The sequence below is a fragment of the Scyliorhinus torazame genome, chromosome 2, assembly GCF_047496885.1.
Source record: "Scyliorhinus torazame isolate Kashiwa2021f chromosome 2, sScyTor2.1, whole genome shotgun sequence".
In the NCBI taxonomy this organism is placed as follows: domain Eukaryota; kingdom Metazoa; phylum Chordata; class Chondrichthyes; order Carcharhiniformes; family Scyliorhinidae; genus Scyliorhinus; species Scyliorhinus torazame.
The window spans coordinates 200,436,529-200,461,774 of NC_092708.1; the positions used below are offsets into that span (position 1 = coordinate 200,436,529).

General features: G+C 48.9%; 1 protein-coding gene across 4 annotated transcripts in view; it reads right to left on the minus strand.

The window, feature by feature from the left end:
• The window catches only part of LOC140395135 (disintegrin and metalloproteinase domain-containing protein 23-like), a 256,264-nt gene that overhangs the window by 18,075 nt on the left and 212,943 nt on the right, over nucleotides 1-25,246 (minus strand). For 3 of the 4 annotated variants that reach the window (XM_072482631.1, XM_072482622.1, XM_072482605.1), the window contains 2 exons: nucleotides 23,905-24,073; nucleotides 19,555-19,666 (listed from right to left, as the gene is read on the minus strand). In XM_072482631.1, the coding sequence (XP_072338732.1) occupies nucleotides 19,555-19,666; nucleotides 23,905-24,073 (281 nt within the window). Of the gene's footprint in view, nucleotides 1-2,090; nucleotides 2,182-19,554; nucleotides 19,667-23,904; nucleotides 24,074-25,246 lie in introns of all 4 variants that reach the window. The other variant, XM_072482614.1, reaches the window with a different exon arrangement.

The window sequence follows — 25,246 nt, forward strand, 5'->3', positions numbered from 1 at the left end:
GATCTCTTTGACTTTCAATGCTCTTGAGGGTTCTACCATTCACTGTATATTCCCTACCTGCATTAGACCTTCCAAAATGCATTACCTCACATTTGTCCGGATTAAACTCCATCTGCCATCTCTCCGCCCAAGTCTCCAGACAATCTAAATCCTGCTGTATCCTCCGACAGTCCTCATCGCTATCCGCAATTCCACCAACCTTTGTGTCGTCTGCAAACTTACTAATCAGACCATTTACATTTTCCTCCAAATCATTTATATATACTACAAAGAGCAAAGGTCCCAGCACTGATCCCTGTGGAACACCACTGGTCACAGCCCTCCAATTAGAAAAGCATCCCTCCATTGCTACTCTCTGCCTGGGAGATTTAGAGCGAGAAGAAGAGGGGACAAGAAGGCCAAGGAGAAAGAGGGAGATTGGGGAAAAGGATGTGAAGAAAGAGTGTGATCTCTGTATACTTCAATTGGACACTTCAACAAATTTGGACAATACTTAATTTTCATTCAACCATGATCATAATGAATGGCAGGCAGGCTCATAGGGCCAAATGGCCTCCTCCTGCTACTTTTTACGTATGTTTCTTAGAGATGTGTTCCTTGTTGAGGATTTAACATGCACTAACTACGTGTATGAGCAGGTTTGTACCAAAGATGGTTTTTTCAACCCAACTAACTAAGTAGTATGTTTTAAGTGTTAGTCCACAATTGCATGTGGATAAATTAATTCAATCCAAAACGTCAGAGAACATTTGTTAATAGAGTTAAAGCCTGAAGCATGCATATCATAATATTGTTGGATGACACGCAGTCATTTTCAAACAGGCCAATGGCAGGCAAATGCCTCTAGTGCTGATTTGCTGGCATGATGCCTGCAGAGTCGGAGGAACAGTTCTTCAGATAAAGATGGGGTCGCACTTCCACATAAGTGCCCTGGGTCCAGTGTCATAATCTATCCTGGGTAACTAAACTAACTGGAACGAGTACTGTTTGCAACAAACCTAAAATTGCAAACACGGCCGCCATGACGGTTCTGTAGTGCGTTGCGGTCCAGGAGTTTCAAACAGGAGCAGTGTTTGGGACTGAGTTGGCAAGGTGCTGCACCCCAGGGAGGGCGGGGGGAAATCTGGCCATTTCAATAGAAAATGAGCCACTGTGGGGCTGGGGGAAGTGCTTCATTTGTGGCATCTTTGATTAGCCTGATACCCTAATTTGTGATCTCCTGCCTTTCACCTCACTGTCAAAGGTAAGGAATCTAGTTCAAATAAAATTGAATCAACAAATTAACACTGCACTGGTCTCATCACTGATTCCTCACTCTGCAATTTCCTCACCTTTATTTTATTTTCTGCCATCCAGTGGCGGCTTTCTAAATATTTGGTTTTTTTTTCTTAAGCGGCAAATGAGAAGGCACCTTTCATGGTCAGTGCCACTGAATCTTCGTCACCGTGCATTTATTGCATTGTGGTCTTGTGCTGTCATGATCATGATGAGAGGAGAATTGGATTTAAAGCCAGGTTTTTAAAAAGGGTTGCTCCACGCCCTCAGACTGTCCAATTTCTCCATATAAATGCTGCCCAGGTGGCTTGTAGGAAGTCTGGATAATTGCCGATTAATTTTGGGTCGGTCTCTATGTATCAACCCTATTGGTATTCCAATGCCTCACTGGAGCTAGTTACTCGACTAAATCCTCACTGCATGTTTTTCTAATGAGAATTGATCATTCAAGGCCTTGTCAAACAGGCTTCAGTGAAGGGCCAGAACTGGTTGCTAGGAAACTTGTTAGGTCAATCACCATTTTAAAGCAGAACCAAAAGACTTATGGAATACTTTTTCACATTTCTGCTTTTTGTTTATAACCTTTCCCCCAATTAGATTCTCTCTCATGCCCCACATGTCCCAGAAAGGAGAGGGTTTCAACACTACATGAGCAAATCACAGGACATGTACACAGTCAATCACATGACGCAGAAATACAGTCAACCACACTGACACAAAGCCAATAAGACGACACACAGAAAGACCTCGGGTGCATACATGTACCTCACACACTGGCACCAATACCAAACTCTGAGACCGAGAAGGATGCTTACTCTATTCCCCACCCTGTTCCTCCAAATATCACCCCCAGAGCCAGAATGGTCCCTGCCACTGCACCTATTAGCCTGTTAGTGGCCAAGCTCACTGTATAGAGGGAAAGATAAGGGATACTTTAAAGCAACACTGGCAACAGATAAACTGTACAGACAAACCAAAATAAAAGTTGTGTTTTCTTTGAAACTAAATAATATTTTTAAGTACAACGTTGAAGTTTTTCTTAATGTAGCTTATTCAAAAAATCAGACTAATCTCATAACAAAGAAAATAAAATTGACTGAATATGCTTTGTACGTAATTAACTGAACTAGCTAAATAAAAAAAAACTTTATTACTGCAGAACTGGATTGTTAAAAAAACTACACGTATGGAAAGAAAGTATCTTACATGGCGAATTAGCAGCTTAATTTTCTTTCTTGTGTGTTCATGTACGTTTTAACATATGATTCCAAACTGACAAATTCACAGAAAGGCATTTGGCTTTGGCTTGCTTGGCATGCAGCTGTAGTAACTCTAGGCTAAAGGAGAGTCAAAAGCGAGCCTGAACATAGCCAAAGGGTTGTAGTTAAAAGACAGCATTCAAGACCTGCTGTTAAAAGCCCCTTTGGAAATTAAAAAAAAAACAATGAGTGGAATCCTCCACTGGTCAAACCCAAATGTGTCACAGGGATGTAAACAGATGGAAACATCTGAAAATGTGCAACGACACTGAAAAATAAAATTAATCAAACGGTGCTTAGATTGATTCAAAGGGTGACGTTGGTCGATTCTCCTTCCTCTCCTTTTGTGCAGAAACCTCACAAGGCTTGACAGGCTTAGTGCTTTTGCCAAAATAATCACCAACAAACCCAGTCAACCGCCTCCTTCTGGTGTGAGTCTCTGTCCCAGTTCCAATTGGGTTTTGGCTCATGAGAGTCTGTTCATGCCCATCTGAAGTGTGAGAGTGACTGGGGTTGACATCACATTTTTCAGAGTTCATGGCCTAGATTTAGCCCCAAAGCAGCCCCCTCCCCACCTCATCAAACCCATTGCCACCCATCATGCCAATGTTTTGTTTTATTTGTTCTGGGGATGGGAGTGTCGCTGGCCGAGCCAGTGTTTATTGCCCATCCCTAATTGCCCTTGAACTGAATGGTTTGCTAGCCCATTTCAGAGGGCATTTAAGTCAATCACATTGCTGTGTGTCACATGTAGGCCAGACCAGGAAAGGATGGCAGATTTCCTTCCCCAAAGGACACATGGGTTTTTACAACGTTTGACAATGGTTTTCACAGTCAGTTTCCATTCCAGATAGTTTTAAATTTCACTATCTGCAATGGTGGAATTCGAACCCGGGTCCCCTGAGTATTATAATAATAATCTTTATTGTCACAAGTAGACTCACATTAACACTGAAATGAAGTTACTGTGAAAATCCCCTAGTCGCCACATTCCGGCGCCTGTTCAGGTACACAGAGGGAGAATTCAGAATGTCCAATTCGGGACTTGTGCGAGGAAACCGGCGCACCCGGAGGAAACCCATGCAGCCACGGGGAGAATGCGCAGACTCCGCAAACAGTGACCCAAGCCGGGAATCGAACCTGGGACCCTGGCACTGTGAAGCAACAGTGCTAACCACTGTGCTATCATGCTCCCTAGATCTCTAGATTATTAGTCTAATGGCAAAACCAAAACCATATCATGCATACTTGCAGAATGAAGCTCCCTTTACTCTGATCTGAGAATGTTCCTCAAACTTGCACCTAGGATGGTTTCAATCTCAAGGCACTCTTAATACCAAGGGAGCCTGAGCCCCAGCCGAGAGAGAGTATACCACCTCCATAAGGAGAGATGGTGATGTGGTATAAATGTCACTGACTCGTAATCAAACGGCCCAGAGTAATTCTTTTTGGACCAGGGTTCAAATCCCATAATGGCTGATGGTAGAATTTAAACTATATCTGGAATTGAAAGTTAGTCTCAGTAATAGTGGATATGAAACTATACTCACTGGTTCAGTAATGACCTTTAGGGCAGGCAATCTGCCGAGCTCACCTAGTCTTGTCTATCTCTGACTCCAGACCCACAGCAATGTTGTTGACTCTTAATTCCCTCTGGGATAGCCTAGCAAGGAACTCAGCTGTATTCAAGAAGCTGGCTGACTGTCACATTCTAAAGGGCAATTAGGGATGAGCAATAATATATCGGTATGGACTGGCTTCAAGCTCGTGTCCCAGAAGTGAGGGGGGTCGGGGGGGGGGGGGTGGAGGGCAGTCCATGCCAATGGGAAAAGGATAATTTAGCCTCTGGTGAATATCTGCACCACCCTCTCCCACTCACCTTCGCTGCCCCCTAGGGTATTTCCATCTGCTCTCAGCACTACTGTGCAGGTACGGGGGGAGCGGGGGCTACTGCCGTCCAAGTCTATCCTCACATCGTTCTGTAACTGGGATGTCATAAATTCAAAGAATGGATTTCTGACTGGCTGAAATCCAGGAGAGTAAGTTAATGGTTAATTCTTCACGTTTTAGTTCTCGCTTGCTGTCTGAGGTTTAGTTACAAAGCTGGAAAAGTCAGTTCCTTTAACAGACAGACTTTAGCTGAGAAACTTTGACTACGAGCTTTTTCTCTGCAAGTTGCCTTCCTCAACACTTCCCAATATAGCTCGATTGCTTCAATTGACAACGTGGCCAAGGCAAAGCTTTGATAATATGCATGAGAAGCCTTCTTGTTCCAGAACAGCACAATCTGAACCAAGAAGTGGCAGTTAGAATAATTAATTCAGAATCAAATCATGTACAGAAAGCAAAATGTGAGGTAAAGTATGATTGGATTAAAGGAGAGAAAATAGAGACAGAAAGAAAAACAAATTTAAATATTTTAAAATCTCCAACAATAATTAAAAGCTAAACGAATGACACGTGTAGGAGTCAATTTTCAGCTTCAGAGAAGTTTGGCAGTAATTAAGGCCTTTCATGGCGTCAAAAGGGTACTTACACTAGAATGGGCAAGCCTTTCTCTGCTGTTGCACAGATAATGGAGGGGTAGGGCATCTCCTAATTTCCACGGTTAACTGCACGTGTGCTCACTAGAATTCCACTGAATTTCCGGCACAAATTCAGACCCAATGGGTATGGTAGTGTAATGGTTATAGTGCTGAACTTAAAACCTGGAGGTCAGGAGTTCAAATGGCACCTTGGTAACTTTAAAATTGGATTCGGTAAATCTGGTAAATTCTGGACCAGAATGTTACTGTGGCAATGGCTGGAGCTGGCATTTTTTTCTCTGTTTACGCGAATAGAAACAATGTACGGGGAAAAGGCAGGAGAAAGGAACTAAGTCATGACACTCGTTTGGAAAGCCAGGGCAGACACGATGGACCAAATGGCATCCTTCTTCACTGTAACAATTATGAGATTTGGTGATCGTTCTCATTCTAATTCCTACGAAAACCAACAAGTAAAATACCTTGGAAGCCAATTGTTTTGTAGGACTGTTGAATCAATTTATAAGTAAAATTACCCGCTACCCAACAAGAGCCTTATCCGGGAACTACCAAATCTACTTGAAACTTCCAATTGAAGTGTGTCGACAAAAGGGCTAGTTTTCTCTCAAATATATCGAAAGTAAATGTATTTATACTGTAATGTCTACCCAAGTCATATGGCCTCAGCATCGTCTTCATGACGATATCCCTCACACATCCCTTTCACCTTGATGTGGATTTAGTTGTTACCCGGCACATCTAAGCTCTTTTTAATGCTGCTTATTCGTCACCTATTTTGATAACAACGCACTCTGCCCGCCCAAAGAATAACATCAGAAGTGATCTTTCACAATATAGAAATATTTATCTGAAGAAATGTTGAGTGCAGTCACACTTCAAAGGGCAGCACAGTGGTTAGCACTGCTGCCTCACAGCGCAAAGGATCTGGGTTCGATTTCGGCCTCGATGACTGTCTGCGTGGAGTTTGCATGTTCTCCCCGTGTCTGTGTGTGTTTCCTCCAGGTGCTCCAGTATGATCCCACAGGCCAAGGATTTTTTTAAAAAAAATCTTTTTATGGCATTTTCAATATTATGTACATTGACATTCGTGTTTATTTATTGTACACTATAACGCAAAAAAAGCTTTTATCTTACTTTACTTTATTTACAGATTGCTGCCATCTAGTTCGGCGTGTCCTCCCCCCCCCCCCCCCGCATTCAGCTGCCAGCCCCCCTTTCCCCAACCCCTCCCCGCCCACCACCCTTGCTATCCTCCCTCGTCGATACCGGTGGGGAGGGGGTCTCCCCCTTCTCCTCACTCCCTCCCTTCTCTTCTCTCTTTGTCGGCTTTAGCTGTGTTTGTTTTTGTGGATGGGTGGGAGCTGGGGGGAAGGGGCGGGTTCCCCATCTTCCCCACCCCTCACCTGTGTTGTCCCTGTTTGTCCGTCTCAGACTCTTTGCTCCCTTTCCCCCTCCCTCCCCCCTGGGTTGTGCAGCCCAGGCATTACTCCTTGTCATTTGTTTTTTTTTCCCCCCTCTCTAATCCTTGCGGTTCCCCCTCTACTGGCTGTTGTTTGCCTCAAACAGGTTCTGGAACAGGCCAACAAGTTGCCCCCATGCAGTAAGGAAGCCTTCCTCCGACCCTCAGATGGCGCATTTTATTTCTCCAAGTAGAGAAATTCCGAAAGGTCAGCTAGCCAGTCTGCAGCTGTGGGTGGTGCTGCTGATCGCCAGCCGAGCAGGATTCTCCGGCGGGTGATTAGGGAAGTGAAAGCGAGGGCGTCGGCCCTCTTTCCCATGTGTAGCTCTGGCTGCTCTGATACCCCGAAGATAGCTACTATTGGGCATGGCTTCACTCTCACCCCCACAACCTTGAACATTGCCTCAGAGAAGGCTGTCCAGAACCCAGCAAGTTTGGGGCATGCCCAAAACATGTGGGTGTGGTTGGCCGGGTCCCTCTGGCACCATTCACATTTATCCTCCACCTCCGGGAAGAACTTGCTCATTCGGGTTCTGGTCAGGTGCGCTCTGTGCACCACTTTGAACTGCATGAGGCTGAGCCTTGCACAGAAGGAGGTGGAGTTGGCCCTGCTCAGTGCTTCGCTCCAGAGTCCCCACCCTGCTTCTGTCCCCAGTTCGTCCTCCCATTTCCGCCTGGTCCACAGACCAAAGATGTGCAATTTAGGTGGATTGGCCATACTTAATTGCCCCTTGGTGTCCAGGGATGTGCAGATTAGGTGGGGGGTCAGCCTAGGTAGAGTGCTCTTTCAGAGGGTCGGTGCACACTCGATGAGCCAAATGGCCTCCTTCTGCACTGTAAGAATTCTATTCTGTGAAATCTCAAGCCCTGAGAAACAGGATGAGTGTGAGACTAAATGGGGTAATTTGCTAGTTTGCAGTGCTCCTTGTTGCCTGGTGTTGGGACATACTTCCACAATAAACCAGCAGCCCTCCAGTTCCTTAACTGAACAACCATTTTTGACACATAAACCTGGACATGAATTTCAGCAGATTACTAACTACAGAGGCATCACAGTGAACCTGATTGGAGCTGCGTGTCATTAGGAGGATGGATTTCTTTTTAATATGTTATGGTAATATTGTGTTATTCTATAAAGAAGGCCATGTGCGCGTGTAAGTAATTTAATTAAGTTGTGGTAAGGTTAATGGAGACAACTTGTCTGGGAGAGTGTGGAAATAAAAGTGATAGAGGTATTAAAAACATGCATTTGTAATTAGAAGCTATGGTGGAGTAGATTTATGAGTAAATAGGTTGAGTTTAGAAGTTTACATTTGGAGATGGATAAGGACTTGGCTTTTTAGTTGTTAACTTTCAATCAGGAGTAAAAGACTTTTACAGCTTGCAATGGTTTCATAAGTAAACAAGGAAAGGTTATTAAAGGTTATTTGACCCAAAAGGGGAGGCAATGGAAAACATGAACTTTTTTTATATTTTGGAAATGTTAAGCTCAAAGAGGTGCCAATGACAAGGGAATCAAAGATGAAAGGGTATTTAAGGAAATATCTTGGGCTGAGCTGGGTTGGCTGTCTGGAAAAGATCTCCTGGGAAACAGCTCTGTGCAGGGAGAAGGTACAAAGTTTGAATCAGCCATCCAGGTAAGCCAGAAGAGTCTTTGTTGCAAAAAGCAGGCTTGTTTCTGAATATTCTCGGATTTCCACAGCAGAGTGGGAGTGAGTGGGAAGTTGTGTGGTACACCTACACTATAGTGGCAGTGGTTTTGTCTTGGGTAACATGACTGAAATTTTAAGAATTAAAAATCTATAAGGAAGTGTTGTCATGAAGGTGTTTACTTGTGAGTTCTGACTTAGTCTTTTTTCCCCCACAGTACATTCATTGCAGTGTTAATGTAAGCCTACTTGTGACACTAATAAAGATTATTATTAATTATTTTTGTGAGGGATGTTTTGTAAATCTTTTTACTGTGTAGTTCTAATCTTGTGTGCTTAAGTTTTATTTTCCTCGTGTTAATAAATCTTTTCAACTTAATTTAAAATCCCAAAATTGTGACTGGAATTCTATGCTACTGGGATTAGTAGGTTGCTTCTTGGTCTTCTTGTTCCAGGATACAAAAAAAGAGAGTTATATTCAGTGAGTCAAGTTTCCCTCTGGGATTTGGCCTGCTTCGCAAATAACATCTGCCGTGGTCATAACAATATGTTCCAGTCATCTACTTGATTGTGATAACTCAATCAATAGGCCTGCACTATTGGATCAGAGATCCAGGGATTTTTTTCTTTCATAAACAGTGACTGTTAACTAAAACATCCTGGCAAAATTCACTGGCTTGCTAAAGTTTGGGTGGACAATCACAAGATTACAACCATAATTTGGGTGGTTAGTCGCACAAATTCTAACATAATTCAGGTGTACAATTGCAAGGCTCCTAACATAATTTAGGTGACCATTCATAAGATCCTATCATAATTTAGGTGACCAATCACTAGATTCCTAACACAATTTAGATTGACCAATTACAAGGTTCATTACATCATTTAAGTGCCCAGTTACAGGAGACCAACATAAATTGGGAGGTCAATCAAAAGAGTTTGAGCATAAATTAGGCAGCCAATCACAAGAGTGCTAACATATTGGGTGGCGAAATATCCAAGAATTCAGCTGAGCAACTGGTGCCAACAGCAACCTTCATCAGAAAACCCAATGAGGCATGTTAGTGTGGGAACCACTAATATAACCCTTCTGAGGTTAATCCTTGAGGGTGAAAGGTCATCAGGGTTGGGTAAGAATGTGGGATTGAGATTACAATAGATCAGCCATGATCGTATTGAACGGCAACATAGGCTCGACAGGCTGAGTGACCTACTTCTGCTCCTAATTCGTATGCATGTTTGTAGCAGGGCACATTACCTTTCTGTACTTTTTAAGTAGAGAAACATTAATCACATCAATAAAGAGCTTTCCTAAAATCTTTTTATGCACAGTGCGAGGGGTGGGAATGTTTCAAACACTTGTGGACAGCTTTATTGGCTATCAAGCTGTTCCCTACCCGATGCTGTATTTCAAATTGAGATTTCCTCTTTGAGTAGAGAAGGTTAAGGAGAAATTTTGAGGTATTCAAATTCACAAAGGTTTGTGAGAGATTCAATTAGGCGATAGAGCAGGCAGAATGGCACACAGATTTCAGATAAGTGGCAAACAAAAAGGCAGGAGGAGCTTCTTTACACATTGAGTTGTTCCGCTCTGGAATGTGAGGGAGGAATTTGTGGAGCTATGGGATAAAAAGGCAGGGGTTCTCGGACTAATTGAATAGCTCATTCAAAGGTCCAGCACAGGAACAATGAGCCAAATGGCCTCAAGAGGTGTATCATTCTGTGATTCTATGAAATGATCAATTCCAGACCACTCCATCAGTATCCTCAAGAGCCCGAAGCTTTGCAACAAAAACTGTGCAAAATAGCTTAACTCAAAGAACGATCGACTTCTCCTTTAAAATTGCAGATAAAAAGTTCAAGCCTGTAATTAATCTTGGGGAAGTTCAGTTGATCTAGAAAATTAGGTCAGCGATTACCACTGATTAAATGGCAGCATGATAATTTTTTCCTGCTATCCAATATTTTTTATACAATCCATCACTGAACCTCTGTTACTGCATATCATACATCTGTAACATTATTAATGGCTTAATCACTACTTTTGTATTCCCCATGCCCTGCCCCCCTGATGCTTGAGATTCACCAATTACACATTTTCGTTTGTGCCCTCATAGTCCTTTGCTAGCTATGGCACCCTTGATTCTGCCCCCTAGCATGCCAGATACAACGCATGCTATCAAACAAAAACTTATTTGAATCAGTGATGTAGTGTTATCAGACAAAATCAGCTCACCCCTTCATAGGTTTGCGGTATGTACAAAGTCCGCTGGGTGGTACCGGTTACTGATCTGCCCCCTTCTCCCCACTCCCTCCCTCCTCATTGGACTCACTCTCTTTGTGAACTAGGAGGGACGGCATGCCAATATGCCCTGCCTCTCTCTCTGGTCCAGCTCACGTTAGAAGAGAGCCTGACTTTGGGGGGGGGGGGGGGGGGGGGTTCTGGCTCTTCTTTGCTTGGGTGCGGCATCACCTCTCTAGTTTACGACCATTGTAATGACGGACTCAAGAAGAGTGGGCTGCTGGGAAATGTGTTTGCTGCCAGCCAGGCCACAGCTCCATTTTGAAAGCCAGATGCCCTGATGTGAAGGTGAGGTGAGCATTCCATCTTCCGGTGAATCTGCCCCTTTACCCTGTGCAAGTGGCTGAGGTGGCCATTAGAGATATAGCTCATGAATCCTAGTGCGATCAGGCTGTGACCTTATCTTGTTGACCCACCAACCTTATCACCCAACAGCATCACTGATAGAGGTCTAGTGCCATTTTATATCTCCTGCATTCAATCATGGTGCTAACCGTCTGCTCATCTGTACTCGGCTCAATCATCGGCGAGAATCATAGAAGAACCAGGAAGCCATTCAGTCCATCATGGCTGTGCCAGCCCTTTTGAAAGAGTTTCCCTTTTAGTCCCACTCCCCTGCTTTTCTGCATATCCTTGGAAACCTTTCCTCTTTAGAAATGTACTGGCAGCAAAGCATCATCCTATAAGTACCCAGTGGGGTATCTGTTCAAAATGAAATGTTACAATGAAGAAAGAGCTTGCAAGGAAATAAAATTGAGCTCCCATGTCTTCAGCCCAATTTCATTACTGTCCATCCCCTCAGATGTTAGCACCATGGCTTGAGCTGCTTGTATGTTTAGGAGGGAACTTTGATTCTTAAATTATACAGCTGGCTCGATCATTTGGGGGGAGCTATTGGGAGGCTCCTGTCTGAGAAAGAAGGTCTGATCGACCTTGTTTTACGAGCTTAGAACCAGAACATATTTGAATTCCACAACTAAAAATCACAAGGTTCAGTTGTGTACACAGCTAAGTGTATAATTATTTACTGTATGGTTAATGAATCAGTGACAGCTGACGTTCTGTGTTGCGAATCGTATTAATTTCAAGAGTAATTGTGTGTAAAAATGTAATCTGTTCCTAATCCAAATACCTGGGAGGCTGTGGTTAGATGTATTTCCTTTCCTGCTTTAATAGTGGCTTGGCTGAGACAAATCCTGAACCTCAATATTCTGATCCTTGCAGTCAGCCTTACTGACCTTTAGGTGAATTTAGGTTGGTAGGCCTCAGCCACCTGGGCTGGAGATGCTGGTGCACTCACAGGCAACGTCCTGATATTTGGGTCTCCTTATTATACAATGTCCACCTCATTGAGTCCTGCTCTTATTCAATATCTAATCCCATCCAATCCTCTTCTTTACTCAATACCGTTAATAAAGAACTCAATGCGGTTCTCTGGCCTTGTGCGCTCGAGCTAGAGCACAACACTGCCGGTGAAGCCTCCTGTCAGCCTCCACTCCTTGCAGGATACAACCAAGTGTCCCGCCAGGCGTCGGAATCGGAACTCCGGCCGAAAGGGGTGGGACCTACTGAAGGCCTACCTATCCGGGATATACTGGCCACCCTTGATTCACCAGCCTCGTGCTGGTCCACAATAATGTGGACTAGGCGGAACGACAACCTGTGGAAAAGGGGGTGCACCGGGGCCATAGGATACCCCTGGGCGGTAAGGGATAGTGTTGGATGGCCCTCCCCCTGGAACATGGGCACCTTGGCACTTCCCAGCTAGCACCTTGGCACTGCCACCCTGGAACTGCCAAGTGCCTGGATGACATTGCCAAGCTGGCTGGAGCATTGCCCAGGTGCCAGAGCAAGGGCGCCTGGGTGGTACTACCAAGGGTCAGGGCCCGAGAGGGATCATGCCCATGAAAGGAGGGTGGGCAGGGGGTTTGAAGGGTGGGAGGGGTGCAGGGCAGGCTAGTAGGGTGGTTAGAGGGTGATGGGTGGGAAGGGAAGGGTGCTGTCAGGGGGCTTCAAGAGGGGGGCTCCCAGGGATCCCATGGCGGGGTGTCCTCGGGTGGTGTGGGATAGTGCCCATGTGTGTGACATGGCCCATGGGTGGACGGGTGTGGGGGACCCAGAAGCTCGCTTAACAATTGAAGCACCCTTTCTAAATGGCGGCCTGATCGCTTGAGTGCAGTTCCCCAGTGCTGGAATAAATTCTAAGTGTGGGCTAAACCGGTGAGAAACTCCCAGGGCCCAAAGGCCGCAATCCAACAGCCTCGAAAAGCAGCTCGTCGTGGCGCAGTATGGCCGTTGAAATTCGGAAGAACCCGCTCCCAGGATCTACCCAGCTTGCAACGCCTTGCGAGATTCAGCGCGATCTCGCGAGACGTTGCGATGTGAATCCCGCCCACAATGGGTGGGATCCCTTTTTGGCAAATCTGGATATTTGAGGAAGGCAGTAAGCCTCACCCTAATTCCTGAGGCTTTGGGATTCAACCCCTTTCTCCTCAGAGACCCAGGGCGAGCGCAGTTCAGCACTGGTGCCCACAAATGGGGACCAGCCGGAACGGCACTCATGGGAGTCTCATCAGAGACCCCCACTGCATGCCTTTTGGGCAGGGTGGTGCCTTGCCACTGCTGGTGCCACCTGGGCACCTGGCAGTGCCAGCCCTGACACCTTGGCAATGCCAGCCTGGCACCCTAGTAGTACCATCTGAACGGCAACCTGGCACTGCCAAGATGCCCAGGTGGCACTACCAGCTGGCATAGGCACTGCCATGGTGCCAGGAGTGCCAAGCTGGTATTTCTGCACATGCATGATTGGGCCTCTGTTGCCTGGCGCGGGTGTTGGGGGCGCCAGGTACCCTGCCGTAGTGCGTTTGGGCTGTGTGGGGGAGGGGTTGGCGGTTCCGGGGAATTTTTGGATTGGGCCGCCAATCTCTCACGACCATGGGGAGTTCCGGCAAGTGGAGCTCCCCACTGTACAAAATGGGGTTAATGTGCAGCCTCGGCCATGCGTTCCCCGTTTAGGCCCCTTATTCAATGTGAGCCACGTTGAATAGCCATGTGTATCTCGGCACTGTGAGTGCCAGGGAAAAGGCGGCTAAACGGGCTTGCCAGGGGACTTTCTTCCCTTTTGGGAGAATTGTGCTCTGTTATTGGATAGAGGTGGGGAATTCGCCAGCAGAGCCGGCGGGAAACATTCCTGAAAAACCCGGCATAAATGAACTTAGATATTTTTCTGTTGAATCTTGTGCAATTCAATGCTCAAACTTCTCAAATTAATTTAATTCAATGCCTCTTCCTCTTTACTCACTGCCCGACCTCCTCTTCTAATCACCCTCGTTATTCAATGCATTTACCTTCACTGAACCCTCAAGACCTTGGTGAAAATCAATGCTCAAACATGTTAAATTGTCTTTATTCAATTCTATTGATCACTTTTGATCTATCTCTAGCAAGGCACAATGCTTTGAAGGGTGATTTCTCAAATGTCCATAAGCTTCAACTTAATCAAAATGCCACAGTCCACTGTACCCCATGACTCTTAAATGCTCTTGCTGCTTTCCTCTAACTTGCCTCTGCTTTCAAATATCTCAGGATCCTGCTCTCCATCTTATCCAGTTTTCCATATTCTTCCTTGTGGCGTTTCCATCCCAAACATTAAGCTCTTGGAGAGGCTTTCCAGATGGTGAGAAGTGTGACAGAAATGTAAGTGGGGCCATACTTGCAGTGAGCTGCCGACGGGTTTGAATTGCTGGGTCATGGGAATGTTTTGCTCGGATTGAGGGTCTTCTCCTGAGGGGAGGATCGGCCTGTCTGGAGGCGGAGGAGGGCAGGTTCGGGCAGTTCGACTCTGCACACAAAGCGCTGGATTTTCCGGCCCTTCCTGCTGGCAGAATCGTCCGGTCCCGCCAAAAGGCTGCCCCGCCATGGCGGGACAGGCAAGCCAACTAGAGAAACCGTGACTAGAGGATCCTGTCGGCGGCCTGTAGCAAGCTGGTTCCAGAAGACAAGCTGTGGGGGTGATATGCCATCAATAAACACACGACGAATGATGAATGTAACTGAGGCTTTAATACACAACACAGCAAGCCTCCTGGCCTCTGGTCCCGAACTGGGGCGGAGGCGGAGACTAGCCACCTTTATACATGAGCCCGAGGGGAGGAGCCACAGGCGGAGTCAGCTGGGACGAGCCCAGGCATGTACAACACAACACAATGCAACACAGTGGTTTACCACATTCACCCCGTTTTAAAAAAATTAAAAAAAAGAGTCCGGCGGGGATGAAGTGGTCTTAAAGGTCAAGTCTGTCGGGGGCCTTGATCTTCCGCCGTGATCGCCTCAGTCCCGGCTGTGGTGTGGAAACCGGTGTCAAGATCTGCACGTCCGGGAGCGTGTTGTCCTCTTCTTCACCCAGTTGTTGAGTCGGTGAAGGGGGGGGGGGGGCGGTGTATGGGCGGAGGTGGTGGTGATGGTTGCTGGTGGGCCTGCGGGTATTAGTTTGTCAGGTAGGTGGGCAGGGATGGGGGAAGACAGTGTAGGGTCGGGGGTGGTGGTGATGGGCGCTGGGGAACCTGCAGGTGCCAAATCTCGAAGGGAGACTGTCCTGTCGCCCGTCCTGATGTGCTACGTAGGCATGTTTTATGGCTCCTCGCATGTTTCCGGAGGAGGACGGGCCCTGGGACTGCCAGCCAGGACGGGAGCGAGACCACGGAGGTGGACTTCCTGGGGAAAGCAAACAGACGCTCATGAGAAGTCTCATTGGTGGCAGTACACAGGAGCGACCGGATGGAATGGAGCGCATCGGAGAGGACCTCCTGCCAGTGGGAGACTGGGAGACTTCTAGACCGTAGGGCCAGCAGGACGGCCTTCCACACTGTCACGTTCTTCCTCTCCACCTGTCCGTTTCCCCGGGCATTGTAGCTGGTCGTCCTGCTGGAGGCGATGCCCTTACTGAGCAGGAACTGACGCAACTCGTCGCTCATGAAGGAGGATCCCCGATCACTATGGATGTAGGCGGGGAACCCGAACAAAGGGAAAAGACTGTGCAGGGCCTTGATGACGGTGGCAGAGGTCATGTCAGGGCACGGGATGGCGAAGGGGAATCTTGAGTACTCGTCAACAATATTGAGGAAGTACACGTTAGGTCAGCGGAGTTAAGGGACCCTTCGAAATCGATGCTGAGGCGCTCAAAGGGGCGAGAGGCCTTTACCAGATGTGCTCTGTCTGGTCGATAGAAGAGCGGCTTGCACTCCGCGCAGACCTGGCAGTCCCTGGTCACGGTCCTGACCTCCTCGATGGAATAAGGCAGGTTGTGAGCCTAGATGAAGTGAAAAAAACGGGTGACCCCCGAGTGACAGAGGTCATTGTGGAGGGCCCGGAGTCGGTCTACTTGTGTGCTGGCACATGTACCGCGGGATAGGGCATCTGGGGGCTCATTGAGCTTCCCAGGTCGATACAAGATATCGTAGTTGTGGGCGGTGAGCTCGATCCTCCACCTCAGAATCTTGTCATTCTTGATGTTGCCCCGTTGTGTGTTATTGAACATGAAGGCAACCGACCGTTGGTCAGTGAGGAGAGTGAATCGCCTGCCGGCCAGGTAATGCCTCCAATGTCGCACAGCTTCTACAATGGCCTGGGCTTCCTTTTTGACAGATAGTGTCGAATTTCGGAGGCATAGAGGGTACGGGAGAAGAAAGTCACGGGCCTGCCCGTCTGGTTGAGGGTAGCGGCCAGAGCAAAGTCCACGCATCGCTCTCCACCTGGAATGAGACGTTCTCGTCCACAGCGTGCATCGCGGCTTTGGCAATATCTGCCTTGATGCGATTGAAGGCAAGTTGGGCCTCAGCCGTCAGGACAAAATGGTGGATTTGATAAGTGGACGGGTCTTGTCCGCATAATTGGGGACCCACTGGGCATAGTACGAGAAGAACCCCAGGCATCTCTTCTGGGCCTTGGGGCAGTGGGGGAGGGGGAGTTCCAGGAGGGGGCACATGCGGTCGGGGTTGGGCCCTAGGACTCCGTGTTCCACGACGTAGCAGAGGATGGCTAGGCGGGTTGTGCGGAAAACGCATTTTTCTTTTTTATAGGTGAGGTTCAGGTGTGGCCGCAGATGGTGACATTGTCTAAGTACGGGAACGTGGCCCGCAGCCCATCCTGGGCAACCATTCGGTCCATTTCTCTTTGGAAGACTGAGACCCCATTGGTGACGCCAAAGGGGATCCTGAGGAAGTGGTAGAGGCGGCCATCTGCCTCGAAGGCAGCGTATTCGCGGTCCTCTGGGTGGATAGGGAGCTGGTGGTACACGGACTTCAAGTCAACTGTGGAGAAGACTCGATACTGCGCAATCTGGTTGACCATGTCGAATATGCGGGGGAGGGGGTACGCATCGAGCTGCGTGTACCGGTTGATGGTCTGACTGTAATCGATGACCATCCGGTGCTTCTCCCCAGTCTTGACGACCACCCTCTCCAGGGACTGGTACTAGCCTCAATGATCCCCTCTCGCAGGAGTCGCTGGACCTCCGACCTGATAAAGGCCCTGTCCCGGGCACTGTATCGTCTGCTCCTAGTAGCGACGGGCTTACAGTCCGGGGTGAGATTTGCGAAGAGCGAGGGTGGGGCGACCTTAAGGGTCACGAGGCTACAGACGGTGAGGGGGGACAGGGGTTCACCGAACTTTAAAGTAAGGCTTTGGAGGTGGCACTGGAAGCAGAGCCCCAGTAATAGGGCAGCGCAGAGATGGGGAAGGACGTAGAGTTTGAAGTTAGCATACTCTACGCCTTGTACAGTAAGGGTCGTGACACAGTACCCCCGGATTTCTACTGCATGGGATCCGGAAGCCAGGGAGATTTTCTGGGTCGCGGGTAAGATTGGGAGGGAAGCTGTCTGTGCTCCCGGAGTTGAAAAGACAGGCCGTCTCGTGCCCGTTGATCCGGACGGTCATCGTAGACTTCGTGAGGTGATGTGGCCGGGACTGGTCGAGCGTGATGGAGGCGAGCTTCGGAAGGCGGTTGGTAGGCCGGTCGGAGGTTGCGGCGGCCAGCGTACAGTCGGGTGAGCCGGGCTCCTGCAAGGCTGCGGAGTGGTCCCACGATGGCGGCCCCCATTAGTCGCGCGTGGCATCGGCGATGGCGTCCAAGATGGCGGCCCCCATGGGTCGCGCGTGGCAGCGGCGATGGCGTCCAAGATGGCAGCACCCATGGGTCGTGCGTGGCGGTTGGATGATGCGTTAAAGATGGCGGCCTACATGGGTCACACGTGGCGGACAAAATTGAAGATGGCGGCGAAGATTGCGGTGCCCATGGGTCGCACAAGGCGGGTGGCGCGGCAGCTGGGGGCGACCCCGATAGGCAGCAGGCAGCGCTGCTGGGCCTACACATTTTAGGGAGAGATCGGGCCTGGCAGGCTTTTGCAAAGTGGCCCTTCCTCCCACACCTGTTGCAGGTTGCAGGACAGCGTTGTCTGGGGTGATTACCCTGGCCGCAAAAGTAGCACCTGGGCCTCCGGCGATGGCGGGCCGCTGCGCGGCACAGGCTTGCGTCGCACCCGGGTCGGATGATGGCTGCGCCCAGGAGGTCCAGGAAGGTGCCACGTGGTCGGAGGTGTAGGCCTCCATGTTCTGGGAAGGCCACCTCCAGCGAATTGAAGAGTTGCACTGTCTCTGGGAGGCCGAGTGTACCCCCTTCTAGTAATCGCTGGCGGACATAATTTGATTTCATGCCTGCGACATAAATGAAAATTGCTTATTGTCACAAGTAGGCTTCAAATGAAGTTACTGTGAAAAGCCCCTAGTCACCACATTCCGGCGCCTGTTCGGGGAGGCTGGTACGGGAATTGAACCGTGCTGTTGACCTGCCTTGGTCTGCTTTAAAAGCCAGCGATTTAGCCCAGTGTGCTAAACCAGCCCCAAGCAGCATCCCTGATCAGCAGCTCCATGTGCTGGGTAGCCGATATCGGCCAGCAATCACAGTTCCGGCAGAGATCCCGCAGAGCACGCAGGAATTCTGCAAGTGATTCCCCAGGGCGTTGCCGTCTCGTGGCAAGGAGGTGTCCAGCATACACCGCGTTAACGGACTTCACGTATTGTCCCTTCAGCAGCATTATTGCCTCCGCATACAAGGGGGTGTCCCTGATGAGAAGAAAGACTCGTGAGCTCACCCGTGCTTGGAGGATCTGCTTCTTCTGGAGGTCTGTGAAGTCTTCGGTGAAGGATCCGAGGTACACTTCGAAGCAGCTTAGCCAGTGGTCAAATGTTTCCGCGGCGTCGGCTGCCTGTGGGTCCAGCTCCAAGCGATCAGGCTTGAGTGATGAGTTCATCTTAGAAGTTTAGTGTATTAAATTGATATGCCTTCAATAAACACACGATGAGTGATAAACATAACTGAGGCTTTAATACACTAAACAGCAAGCCTCCTGGCCTCTGGTCCCGAACATGGGCGGGGGTGGAGAGTAGCCACCTTTATACATGAGCCCGAGGGGAGGAGCCACAGGTGGAGCCAGCCGGGACAAGCCCAGGCATGTAACAACACAATGCAATACAGTGGTTTACCACAGGGGGGCTGGCCAGAGAAATCCGCCCCCCCCCCGCCCACGAAATGTTCCAGTTCTTACATGGTTGAGAGCGAAGGGTGAAGGCCAAAGGTCAATGATTAAACCTACTGGACCAGTTACTTATTGAGCCAGCTAAAAGCGTCCTTCCCCTCCCCTCCCTGGACAGCCAATATAAAGTAATGGGAGGAGTAACCGTGGCAATGGGAGGAGTAACCGTGGCAATGGGAGGAGTAACCGTGGCAATGGTTAGCTAACAGCCTTTCAAAGAACCACAATGAAAAGACACTAAAAGGAAGGGAAAGGAGAATGTACAGAACAGTGGATTTTTATAAAAAAGAAATGCAAAAGACGGCAACATTTCTCTTTTGACAGCTGCCTTGCCTTTGTCGCCCACTTGAGTTCCAAACTGTGAAGATGCCGAGTTTTATTTAAAACGCTAAACACCCTGCAACAAAGAGAATGCAAAAAAGAATAGAAACACCAAGAGCAACAGTCAGAGAGGCTGCGAGTGAAATCAAACAAACCCTTCGGGCCTTCAGGTGGTGGTTTTGCCTCACTGCGTTTTGGGTCGTACATACTGCAGTCCGTTCCCGCCCAGGTGCCCTCACAGATACAGGTTGCTTCATTACTGCAAAGCTGTAACAGATTGGATTAAATCAGTGATCATCCTACACTCAAAACACATTCAGATATAGTAAGAGATAATCTTCCTTTGCGTTCATAAATCAGAATCACCAGCAATTGTAGATGTTTCAGATGCCGGCGCCATTTCTGATCCTGACTTCACCCAGGTCAGCAAGCAGGGGGAGATCTTCTGGCAGGCGGCCAATTAGCGGGCAACCTCTGCGCGCATCATCCAATTAAGGGTGGCGTGTGCAGCAGGGAGCAGGGAGGGCCAATAAGAGGATTGGCAGCCAAGTCCAGCCGGCAGCTCCACTGAGAGAGGTTAGCATGACTGAGGATGAGGGAGGCCAAGAGAGTGCCTCAAAATAGAGGCACTCAGGAAAGGCTCCAAACTAGCCAGAACAGCAGGTATGTTTGGGGAACCCCTCCGTAAGAATATCTACAGAGGTGCCGTTATCAACGCCCCCAAGCTGGTGCCCTTACATGAAGCCGCCTCCATACGCTCCCATGCCGATTCTCCCCCCACCACCCACTTCCTGATCATGGCTATATTCGCCACCCAATAATAGTTACTGAAGTTTGACAGCGCGAGCCCGCCTTCTCCCCGGCTCCGCTCAAGCATCCCCTTTTTCACTCGCGGGATCTTACCCGCCCATACAAAGCCCATGATAACTTTGTTAACCTGTTTAAAAATGGACTGCGGAATAAAGATGGGGAGACACTGGAACACAAACAGGAATCTCGGAAGAACCGCCAACTTCACCGTCTGGACCCTCCCAGCTAATGACAACAGGAGCGCGTCCCACCTCCGAAAATTGTCCTTCATTTAGTCTACGAGACGGGCGAGATTAAGTTTGTGCAACCGTTCCCATTCCCGCGCCACTTGGATGCCTAGATACCTAAAACTTCCCCCCATCACTCTAAACGGCAGTTCCCCCAGTCGCCTCTCCTGGACCACAAACATCTCACTTTTCCCCATATTTAGTTTGTACCCTGAAAACCGGCGAAATTCCCCCAGAATCTTCATGATTTCTCCCATCCCCTCCACTGGGTACGACACATACAGGAGCAGGTCATCGGCGTAAAATGAGACTCTGTGCTCCACTCCCCCCGGACCAACCCCTTCCAGCCCCTTGAGGCTCTCAGCCCAATTGCCAACAGCTCTATAGCTAGCGCGAACAACAGTGGGGAGAGGGGGCACCCCTGTCTCGTCCCCCGATGTAGCCTGAAATAGTCCGATGTCGTCCTATTCGTCCGTACGCTCACCACAGGAGCCTGATACAGTAGCCTGACCCAGACAATAAAGCCCCGTCCAAATCTGAACCGTCCCAGCATCTCCCACAAATATTCCCATTCTACCCGATCAAAAGCCTTCTCTGCGTCCATTGCGACTACTACCTCCACCTCTCTACCTTCTGGGGGCATCATGATCGCATTTAGCAACCTTCTTACATTAGACACCAACGCCTTCCCTTAACGAACCCCGTCTGGTCCTCCCCAATCACCTCCGGAACACAGTCTTCAATCCTGGAGGACAACATTTTGGCCAGCAGTTTGGCATCCACATTGATAGGGATATCGGTCTGTAGCACCCACACAGCTCCGGATCCTTATCTCGCTTCAGGATCAGCGAGATCGTGGCCTGTGACATTGTCGGGGGAAGCACCCCTCTTTTCCTTGCCTCATTGAATGTCCTCATCAACAGTGGCCCCAATATCCCAGAGAACTTTTTATAGAGCTCCGCTGGGTACCCATCCGGCCCCGGGGCTTTACCCGACTGCATGGCCTTCAGCTCCTCCGCTATCTCTTCGATCACGATCGGGAACCCCAGCCCTTCTGCCAGCTCCCCGTCCACCTTCGGGATATTCTGCCCCCCTAGGAAGTGCCTCATCCCCTCCGGCCCAGGTGGGGGTTCCGACCCGTACAGCCTACTATAAAACTCCTTAAACGCCTTGTTCACCCCTGCTGAGTCTCCCACCAGGTTCCCGTCTCCATCCTTTACTTTCCCTATCTCCCTGGCTGCCTCCCTCTTTCTAAGCTGCTGTGCAAGCATTCTGCTGGCCTTCTCTCCATGCTCATAGATCGCCCCCCTCGCCTTTCTCAGCTGCTCCACCGCCCTCCCTGTGGTTAACAAGCCGAACTCCACCAGTAGCCTCCGCCGTTCCCTTGGAAGCCCTGCCTCTGGGGTCTCCGCATACCGCCTGTCGACCTGTAGTATCTCCTTCACCAGTTGGTCCGTCTCTGTCCTGTCCACCTTCTCCCTGTGGGCCCGTATCGAGATCACCTCCCCTCTAACCACCGCCTTCAATGCCTCTTAGACTGCCAAGATTTCCCCCGTGTCATTGACCTCCAGGTAATTCTGAATACACTTCCTCAACCACCCGTACACCTCCTCATCTGCTAAAAGCCCCTCGTCTAACCTACAGTGCGGTCGCTGATTACTGTCTTTACTAACCTGTAGGTCAACCCAGTGCAGGGCATGGTCTGAGATTGTGATCGCCGAGTACCCCGTGTCCACCACCCCCGTCAGTAAAGCCCTGTCTGAATAAAGAAATCAATCCGGGAGTAGACTTTATGCACGCGTGAGTAGAAGGAGAACTCCTTTATTCTTGGCTGCCCAAATCTCCATCACTCCACCCTTGCTTCTGCTTGGCGAAGCTTTCCTGGATAACTTGCATCAACTGCTCCGTTGACCGCTGGGTCGACAAACCAGAGGTCCGGTCCTCCGCCATGCTTTTTCCCACTGCAGCTTCAGCCCAAGCCTTCTCTGTCCATCTGTTTCTGCCTTTGCGAGCACTTCTAGTCCTCCTCTCCATGCACCCATGTGGGAATTCAGTACACAATTGCCTCTGTCATCAATTTTTCAAATCAAGTCCGGTAAAAACATCGGGGGAAAAGGTCCAAAAGTCCGACCCTAGCGGGAGCCACCAAATGTGCGACTCATAGCCGCCACAGGAAGTTCTTTCAGAATCTTGACCATGTCCTGTACCTCTACTTTTCTTTCCCTGTTGATATCTGCATACCCACCACCGAATCCATTGGTTAGATAACCCACACTTAAAGTATTCACCTAATATGATTCCCATATCCCAAGATACAGATCTGCTTTAACCCATATTCGCTCAGAGTTTCTTTCAGGAGGGATTGGTGGTGGTGGTGGTGGTGGTGGGGTGAGGGTGGGGGGGGGGGGGGGGGGGGGGGGAGAGAGAGAGAGGGTCGCCTGAACAGCTGCTATCATTTCATCAGAAGATTGTCAGAAAAAGAAAAGAGCCTGCATTTATATAGCACCTTTCACAACCCCAAGACATCCCAAAGCACTTTACGGCCAATGAAGTGACCTTTAAAGTGCTATACAGGGAAATGTGGCCGCAAATCTCTCCACTGTACGCTCCGACAGACAGCACTGAAACTCTCCACTGTACGCTCCGACAGACAGCACTGAAACTCTCCACTGTACGCTCCGACAGACAGCACTGAAACTCTCCACTGTACGCTCCGACAGACAGCACTGAAACTCTCCACTGTACGCTCCGACAGACAGCACTGAAACTCTCCACTGTACGCTCCGACAGACAGCACTGAAACTCTCCACTGTACGCTCCGACAGACAGCACTGAAACTCTCCACTGTACGCTCCGACAGACAGCACTGAAACTCTCCACTGTACGCTCCGACAGACAGCACTGAAACTCTCCACTGTACACTCCGACAGACAGCACTGAAACTCTCCACTGTACGCTCCGACAGACTGCACTGAATCTCTCCAATGTACGCTCCGACAGACAGCACTGAAACTCTCCACTGTACGCTCCGACAGACAGCAATGAAATTAAGACTAAATAATCTGTGTTTAATAACGTTGCTTGAGGGGCAGAATATGAGAACTCCCCTGCTCTTCTTCAGAAGAATGGTGTGAAAACTGAGCTGAGGTGGCAGGTGGGGTCTCAGGACTGCGCTGCGCGGGAGTGTTAGCACAGATTCTGTGGAGTGGGACTAGAGCCCACGAGTTTCTGACTTGGAAACTGAGCGCACTACCAACCGAGTCACGGCCGAGACTCATGAAGGTTGTGTTCCTGACAAACATCTGGCAACGATACAATGATTGATGGGTGAACACTTTGTTCCCGAATTTGTAGATACACACGTACACAAACACCCACACACGCGCTGACGCACGTACACATGCAACGCACACTGACAAGAACACGCCGGCACACGGATGTGTGCACACAACACGCCCACACACTCACCCCATGGCCGGAGCATATCTTTGCCATCGATCCACTCGAACAGTTGCTGATGTTGAAGGAATTAATGGGCTGGCACCTACGATCCATGCACATCATGGATGGTCCACAGGGTGTTCCATCCTCAACGTATCCTAGGTCTGTCCCGTCATTCATGATGATGTGACTACCACTGAAAGACAGGAAACTACAGGATAGCAAAAAAGCCCAAAGCCCATGAAGCACAATCCAGTCACAATCTGAAGGGGCTTTTCACAGTAACTTCATTGCAATGTAAGCCTACTTGTGACAATAACAATTATTATATTATTAAGCAGGAGACGACTGTTCAACAAGAACGTGCTCTTATATAGCACCTTTTGCATGGCCAAATGTTCGAAGATCCTTGACATCAGCATTATCAGACAATTTGATGAAGCCACATCGGGAGTTATTAGGACAGGCGGTCGTAGATTTTGAGGGCCTGGTCACAGATGAATATTCTCAGGATCATGTTTAAGGATAAGAGAGGTTAAGGAGAGGATTTCAGAGCTTATGGCCAGACAGTGTAAGGTATGGCCACCAAAGGTGGAGCAAAGGAAGTGATGAATGTACAAACAGCCAGAACAGGAGGAAGGTAGAGATCCTGTAGGGTTGTAGGGCTGGAGCAGGCTACAGGCAGGGATCAGGAGCCAGGACAGATCAGTGAGCACAGAATGATAGGTGAACAGGACTTGGTGTAGTTAGGGTACGGGCAGCAGAATTTGGAACGAGCCAAAACTTTAGGTGGCCTGAAGGTGAGAGGTCAGCTGGGAGAACACCAATATAGTCAAGTCTGGATTTTTTTTTTCTTTATTCGTTCATGGGATGTGGGCATCACAGGCAGGGCCAGCATTTGTTGCCCATCGCGTCAACCACGTTGATGTGGTTCTGGAATCACATGTAGGCCAGACCAGGTAAGGATGGCAGATTTCCTTCCCTAAAGTACATTAGTGAACCAGATGCGTTTTTATGACAATCGGCAAAAGGTTTCATGGTTATCATTAGACTTTTATTTCCCTATTTTTATTGAGTTTAAATTCCACCACCTGCTGTGGTCTCCTGGACCCCAGAGTATTATCCTGGGTCTCTGGATTACTAATTCAGCAACAATGCCACCGCGCCACCGCCTTCCCTATGTAACAAAAGCATTGATCAGGGATTCGGCAATAGATGAGCCAAGCCCAAGGTGGAGATGGGCATTGAAACATGAAGAGTTTTAAGAGTTGGCACATAGCAGCAATCTTGCCTGGGGAGAAAATAAAAAATTGCACATGCATTTATAGAGACATCCACAGTATAGATCCATATCATACATGCAAACAAA